This window comes from Phaethon lepturus, unplaced genomic scaffold, assembly GCF_000687285.1.
Source record: "Phaethon lepturus isolate BGI_N335 unplaced genomic scaffold, ASM68728v1 scaffold35236, whole genome shotgun sequence".
In the NCBI taxonomy this organism is placed as follows: domain Eukaryota; kingdom Metazoa; phylum Chordata; class Aves; order Phaethontiformes; family Phaethontidae; genus Phaethon; species Phaethon lepturus.
The window spans coordinates 8,341-15,896 of record NW_010544736.1 but is presented as its reverse complement, the minus strand read 5'-3'; the positions used below and the strand labels follow the sequence as shown (position 1 = coordinate 15,896).

Here is a 7,556-nt window from a genome sequence, read left to right as displayed (position 1 = left end):
GCCCCCCCCCCCCCCCCCGACACTCTACGAAGGCTTTCCCTCAGTGGCGATGGAGCCCTTCCCGTCCTTCTCGGGTTCAAATGAATCCCACAAAGGCCGTTACGCGGCTCCTTCCTGCGGTTTGTGCCCGAGTATTGCCGTTCCCGTCGCGCCGCGCCGGCTGCGCACCGCTTCGTCGTGGGGCCGAGGAGCGCGTCCCCCTCTTGGCCGCCACGCACCGGCTTTTGCCGCGGAGGCAGGCTTCGTGCTTCTGGTCAGAGGGACAGATAACTCCTTTCTGGGGAGCGTGCATGTTGTTAACCGTGCGCCTTCCTCGCCTCCGAAGGAAGATATCTCCGATGGCAGGACCAGGGATGGAGCAATGGGCAGCGCTTAGCGCTTGAGGGAGCAGAAATTGATGTTTGAGAGGATGGTTCCTGGCGGTGAAGGAAGTAGCTCACGCTCCTGTATTTGTGAATAGGTAGGGATTAGCGGGAGTGGAAGAGAGAGCCGTCAGAGACTTGGCTGGCATGCCCGTCATTGCTGAGGTGGGACTCGACAGAAGAGCCTTTCTGGGAAGGATTTCCACAGCTTGCTGAGCCAGACGTACCACAGCGTCGTGCTGCCTTGTCGTCTTCTTTGCCTTGTGCTTCTAGTCTCACCAGAAACCAAGAGGTGGAAAGCAGTTTGAAGCTCACTGGAGCACGTTCACCCTGCTGCTTCTTTAGTTTGCTGACCGGCGCTGGCTGGCTTCCTTCCTTCTGGTTTTGGGGGAGACGGCCAAGTCCCGGTGAAGCGAGAGAGCCTTTGCCCCACTCCTGTGCCCTCCAGTGATTGCCCAAATGTCCTTGCAGCTCTCAAAGCACAGCGGGAGGATTGCTGGCTTCGTTCCTCTGCGTTGTCCGCTCACAGGTGCAATTCGAGGTGGCCGCAGGCTAGGAGTTCCGTCCCGCCGCGCGTTAACGGTGCGTTGTGTACGGGGAGGTTGTTCACTCCGTTTCTCCTGCTCTTCCTCCCGCAGTTCATTCCCATGCCCGTGCTCTACGGCGTCTTCCTCTACATGGGTGTCGCGTCCCTCAATGGCGTGCAGGTGAGTCCCTCCAACGGCCGGGAGCAGAGTCCCCGCCGACCTTTCTCTTCTCCTTCGCCGCCTCCTTCTCCTTCCCAAGAAACCCGGGGAGGGTAGCAGCTCCTTAGGCACGTTGCCGCAGGCCGGCTCTCCTGAGGTGGAGACCAAAGGGGAGCCATCTGCTCAGCGGGAGAGCAGCCAAACCTGGGCCTGGCGAGCAATGGGGCGTGCTGGGTCCGTCTTCCCCCCAGCTCAGCGCCGCCGAGGGCAGTGGGCGCGTGCGGAGGCATCGGGTCCTCTGCCGGGGTGTCCGTCGCAGACTGAAGGACCAGAAGGGAGGATGGTTTATGGCGGCAGGGTTATTTTGCAGTCTTGACGAGCGGGAACGTTGCTGCTTGCCGGGAGGGGAAGCCAAGCCCCGTTCTTTGTCGCTGAGGAAACGTTACGTAAGGAGCCTTTCTCGCAGCGCGGCGTCTGTAACTGGCCCTGGGAAGCTGGAAGTGGCTTTGCTGCTTTCTGGCTCCTTATTAATTGTGGCCTTTCTTTTTAGCGCTTGGTTGTGCTCTGACGGGAAAAGCCTGCCTGTTCTCTGAGCCCCATGAGAATTTCCTTGGCTGTTCTTTCAGACGGCCCCGGCTCTCGTTCACTGCTGTGAGATCAACCCGGTCTCAGCAGCGGGCAGCAAGCCCACCGTCGGGCAGGGGACAAGGAGGGGGTTGTCACGTTCGCCCTGGGGTTGGTTCTCCTGGACGGGGTTTCCCCTGCTTCCCGGCCCAGGTGGTCAGGGGACGGGGCAGCGTGTTTTCCCCGATCAGGGATGTTTTTCACTTGATGAGAAATCCCGATTTTGATTTAACACCAAGTCCAGCACGGGCAAGGGGCGCTGCCGGAAAAGCTGCCCGTCTTCCTCACTCTTCAGTTAGGTGCCTTTCTGTTCTCTGGTAAGGTGATGTCTGCCCTCACCTCTGCTGACCTCTGCTCCCAATTGATTATTAATTATTCCTTGGCAGAAACGAGGCAGGGGAGGGTAGCAGAAGTGACCCGGAGTTTGATGCTGACCATACTTTTGGGCGTTCATCTCGGGTTCACTGCCGCAGCAGATCAGGCCCCTTCTTTTGAAGCCGGTGGAGCAATTTCCACCAACACCTTCGTCCTTGGTTTAGACACCGATCACCAGAGCACGCGGAGTCCTGCTCCTTAAAATGAAGGCACCGCAAGGCCTTGCTTTGAGAGCTGCTTTGTTCACGTGTCTCTGTTGAGTTGCCAAACGCAGCGTAGACCTAGGACCTTCCCTTCAGACGGCTGAGTTAACGTCCAGCCGAGGTCAGGCGGGACGGGGCTCTGAGCACCCTGCTCTGGTTGAAGGTGTCCCTGCTCATGGCAAGGGGGTTGGACTAGGTGGCCTTTGAAGGTCCCTTCCCACCCAAACTACGGTACTGCTCTGTGATTCTGGAACTCCCGCCCTGTTCAGCACAAGTCAGTCAGGATGGAGGAGCTGTGCCGGCTGTTCTGCTGGGTTCGGTTTACGGAAGGAAAGCAAGTTGATGCAAGGTCACACTTCGTAGTGGACTACTGCTTTTGTGTCTCTCTTTTGTGTACCCTGGGTTTCATTTAGATGTCCTTTTCTTTTCCTTTCCAGTTCATGGATCGTCTGAAGCTGCTCTTGATGCCTCTAAAACACCAGCCTGATTTTATCTACCTGCGCCACGTCCCGCTGCGCAGGGTCCATCTCTTCACCTTCCTGCAGGTGGTGTGCCTGGCCCTCCTCTGGATCCTCAAGTCCACCGTGGCTGCTATCATATTCCCTGTCATGGTAGGCGACGTTCTCCTTCGCATCCCTCCCTTTCGCAGCCTGCGCCTTCCACGCAGCGTCGTACCCTCCCGTAAACAGGCAAATCCAACCTCTCCCTGTCAGACCCCTCGCTCGGGGCTCTGCCCCCGTTCACAGCACTGATGTAAGACCGCACGGGGTCAATGTTGCCCTGGCTGCCTCCACATAAATCATCTGGAGGAAAACGAGCCTGGAAAGTTAATTTTTTCCAGAAAGGTGTAGTTAGTTTTGACCGTTCCTGGCTGCCAAGGTTAGATTTGCCGTCTTTTCTCCTTGAGCTGCATGAACACGAGCGGTGCATAGTTTTCCTTTTTTAGTCCACGCTGATTACCGTACAGAAAATGTCTCCCTTGTGTTTAAATAGCACAAATTGACAAAACCAGGAATGAGGCTCCCTGCTAAGAGCTGTGCCAAACGGAGGGAGAGGATTAGCTAAACCCAGAGCAAAAAAAAGAATGTCTTTTTCCTTGAACTTGAGTAAAAAGACAATAATGTTGATTCACGTGTTTCGCATCGGAGGATGATACGTAACTTCGCAGGATGCATGTCCTCTTCTTAAGAAGGCACATCAGGGTCGTGTTAAAACTTGTTTTGGGTGTCGAGAGATAAAACGGTCATCACACAGGAGAACCCTTTCTTAAATATACACTGTGCAGTCAGTCCGGTAGAGTATTTCTATATCAAGAAAGGGGAAGAGTGAAAGAGCTTTCTGCGCCTTTAGATTATTACTAGAGATATAGATACGATCGGGCACTTAGAGCAAACGAAAACCAAACAGGTGTTAAGGGGAGCTTATATGTACACTTTGCGTCAGGCACTGAAGCCTGTGGCCATGGATCCTAAACGAGGGAGCACAGAGTTGATCCTTCTCCACCTCCGTGCCTGACCTGTAGCTCAGCTGGAACAGTTGGGAGGAAGGTGGCCGCAGGGCCGAACGGATCGAGCGTGGGCCCGATGGGACCATAGCTGCACGCACAGAGGTTGGGCTGAGTCTGGTCTCTGGCTTGGAGATGGGTCAGACTGCTGCGAAGTCCAAGCTTTATGACATTCCCTGAAGAGATCTGGGCCCAGTGTCACCTAGTTTCAGGTTTACAGACCAGTAAAATTGCGGTTGTGGGTGCAGTTACCAACTGCAGAGCTTATTTAACTGAGGGAAGGAGGGAAAGCAGAAAACAGAGCAAGGACAAGCGTCGCTTCTCTGATGCTGGTGAAATGGGAAGACAAAAGATGGTGCAAGTAAGTAAATCCTGGAAATGTTCTTGCTGGGACGCATGCTCGTATATAAAGGTGTTAAAAATCAGCAGCTCCCACTGACACGCCGTTCCATCGCAGTTTCATGGCTATGTTGTACTGCTGTTGAAAGCTGAAGCTGAAGTCTGGTCACTCTTTCTCTTTGCCCATAATAAAGAGAATCTGAGCGAGCCCTAAGTCTGATGGAGTTTGTTATAATGCGGCAAAGTCAGTGAAGGTACAGTCACAGCTTAGATGTAGCTGGATCTGATGACAAAACCTCAACTATTTGCACTTGCGAACCAAAAGACTATAAACTTCCAATTTCTGAAGATCCGACTAGTAGCCAAACCTCTGTTTATTTGAAGGGAAAGCGTTTTTAATACAGAAGTAATTCATAATGCGATAATCATGGGTGTTACATGGCATCTTCCCACCCCCTCGGTAATCTCTCGCTCCTGTAATCGTGTCTTAAGTTACACAAGTCAAAGCTTGACATCCTTTCCTAGGAATTGTTTGTGCCGTTGATTATTATTGCTCAGAACAAACTCGTCATCTTAAAGACACTCTTCAGCTGTCGGGAACGGGTTATATCTTTTAGCAGCCAAGTCGAGCTTTCAGTCTGTCGGCGTACCCTTTGGTAAAGCGTACGTGTGATCTTGGTAGGCGTCTGGTGGTGGTGTTGAACCCGGCGTCAATGTCAACACCTATTTCAGACACGTCCCTCCTATTTTTTCTGAGTGCCTTGCACAGAAAAAGCTTTTCCGCCGGTTTCATGCAGCCGCAATCCTAGTAAACTTTATTCTGCAAACTCCCAGGGCACGGTTTGGCCCTTGTTTAATTTCTAAAGAGTTCTTACCTCGGGGGAAGTGGCGAGAAAAACGTTAAGACAGTTACCCAGGCTGCCCCTGTGAACCTGCCTCTGTAGGCTGAAGCCAAAAATAAATGAAAATACTCATTTTTTTGGTCTCTCAATTATTTTGCCTGATGCCTGTCAGCCGGGTGTTAATGACGACCCTTGTCTCTACAGGAGTAGTAAGTGATTATGTACTTTTTTCTGTACGTTGCTCCTGTTTGTTCTGACGTGAAGCGGTCACAGTTCAGGCTTCCACGCTGATGGAGAGATCCCAGGCGTTCATCTTGTTCTCTCTATGTTCGTTTACAACCAGAATTACAGCGTGTGGGATGAAGCAGCAGCATCGAGAGGAAGGCGCAGAGCGTTCCCGACGAAAGGTAAAATGTGACTGAGAAGTCCCTCTCTGCCTTTTCAGATCCTGGCGCTTGTAGCAGTCAGAAAAGCCATGGACTACCTCTTCTCCCAGCATGACTTAAGCTTCCTTGACGACGTCATTCCAGAAAAGGACAAGAAAAAGAAAGAGGATGAGAAGAAGAAGAAAAAGAAGAAGGGCAGCATGGACAGTGACAATGATGATGTAAGGAGCTTTCTGCTCTTGTCAAATGACTCATTTCTAGCTAGTTGATCCGGGGGGGCGGTCCGTGCCTCTCCCCAGCTCTGGGGCTGGGGATTCCCCATCCGTTTTCGAAGCCGACCAGCTCAGTCTGCTGATGCTGCAACAGATCGGCCCCCAACAAAACTTCTTTTCTACATCGCCTTCCCTTTTCCAGACGTCACCAGCCTGTGGTAGGTGGTGCTTGCCTTGCCAAGAATGACATCACGCCTTCCACAAGAGCCCTAGGTACCTGCTGAGATGTCATGCCCTGTGCTAAAATGCCTTTCACCACCCTGCCTTACTCATCTTTCCCTCCTCCGCCTTTCTCCCCCGTCATTGTCTTTTACATTTTAGGAGGAGCATGATTTTCGCCAGCAGCGTTGTTACTCCTGAATATATTCTGGTCTTCTTTTTTTGATACTTTTTTTTAATTGCTCTTTTTAAAAGCACAAAAGGGTATGACTTGTCATATTGCAGGAAAGACTACTTTCTGTTGGTAATACTCATGACCTAAATATTTTCAAAGCATGCATGCCCTTCTGCAGTATACTCTTTGGTCCTACCTCAGGTTGCAGCATGCCCTAAAATAGTGAAACGCAGCTGCTTATGTCATTACTAAGTCCGGACTAAGTCATGACTAGACCGGATCCACGTGCCTTAGACCGTTCTATTTTTTACTGTACATATAATAAGAGGAAATGTGGTCTTTGTGCCTTCAAACACTCTCCTACCCAAGTCTAGCATGAGCTCAAATCCTAGGAATTTACATCGAAGTACTGAACGCACTGGGTATGTAGCACTTCGTGTAGCCAGCGTGAGCTGACTTTGGAGAGCTGCCTGCCTCGGTCAGCGTTACCTTTTGCAACGTGAAAAGGCAGCTGGGCTTTAGTAATTTCAGGCTACGTGGAGAGCGCTAAGTACAGTGTCCCTGGTTGGGCTCGCGCAGCCGCCCAGGCTTCATGAAGCAGGGCTTTTCCTATGAGGTAGACGGAGGTGAGATCACCTGCAGCTGGACAAAAAAAATCCCATTTTAACACGGCAGGAGGAACAAATGAGATGGGATCACACACTGGGAGGAGGCAGGCAGCAGGAAAAATCAAGTGGCCCTTTCTCGAGCGCTCCTGCCCAGGTCACTGAGCCGCAGCCCAGAAACTTTGCAGCGCGGCAGGGCGGCGCGGCAGCGGCACCGGTTCTTGGTCCGCTTGCTCCCTGGCCACCTCAGTTGATGTGAAGTGGGTAACAGCAACCGCCCCGAGAGCGGCTGCCGGGTGAGTGTCGGCCAGGAGAGCTTCCTGCAGCAAAGCCTGAAGGCGGCTCCACCAAACCGGAGGGTCACGGGTGCTGTGGGGTCGTTGTGCCTGACCGTGGTGTTTGGAGGGTTTCTGCTGGGTATCGCCTGCATCCCTCCTGCACTGAGCAGACGTACCAAATCAGCCCTCCGTGCGGGTTAGATAATGCATCGGGTGTCTTCAAGAGGAAAACGGCAGCTCCGGGAGCTCTCCCCAGATCATCCGGATGCCCCATGTTGCTCAAGGGTGGGCGGACAGAAAAGGCAACCTCAGTCCTGGTGGAGGACAAGCTAGAACCCGAGGTCGGTATGCGAGAGCTGTGCAACGCCTCTGCAGGTCTGTGTTAGAGGCAGCAAAGTCAGGCTGGTCCCCTGAGAACATAACGCAAAAAAGGCCTTTCTGTGAAGTATATATGCTGTCGTAAAGTAGAGCATGCACGCGGCAAGAGACAAAACTAGGGGTTCCGTAGGCGAGGGTGCAGCGTTGTAGGAGGTAGCCGGCCTCCACGCCTGGCTACGCCAAGCTGAATCCCAGCTGGGAAGGTTGGCTTTTACTTCAGACAGCAAGCTGCCCTTTCCCGTCATTCCTCCGGTTCCTGGGGGGCCGAGGGTTTCCTTCAGCAGATAGTTCTGTGCAAACCGAAACGAGAGAAAACGCCCCGCTGTCCGTAGGGCGCAGTCAGCGAGGGCTGACTCCGTCCCCTCCTC

General features: G+C 52.9%; 1 protein-coding gene across 1 annotated transcript in view; it reads left to right on the top strand.

Annotated features, from left to right (window-relative positions):
* Positions 1 to 7,556, top strand: part of LOC104622104 (electrogenic sodium bicarbonate cotransporter 1-like) — a gene marked incomplete at its 5' end in the record, with an annotated part of 25,338 nt that overhangs the window by 11,582 nt on the left and 6,200 nt on the right. Inside the window, 3 exons of the mRNA XM_010288769.1 lie at positions 1,001 to 1,069; positions 2,688 to 2,861; positions 5,381 to 5,542. Coding sequence (XP_010287071.1) covers positions 1,001 to 1,069; positions 2,688 to 2,861; positions 5,381 to 5,542 — 405 coding nt within the window. The remainder of the gene's footprint in view (positions 1 to 1,000; positions 1,070 to 2,687; positions 2,862 to 5,380; positions 5,543 to 7,556) is intronic.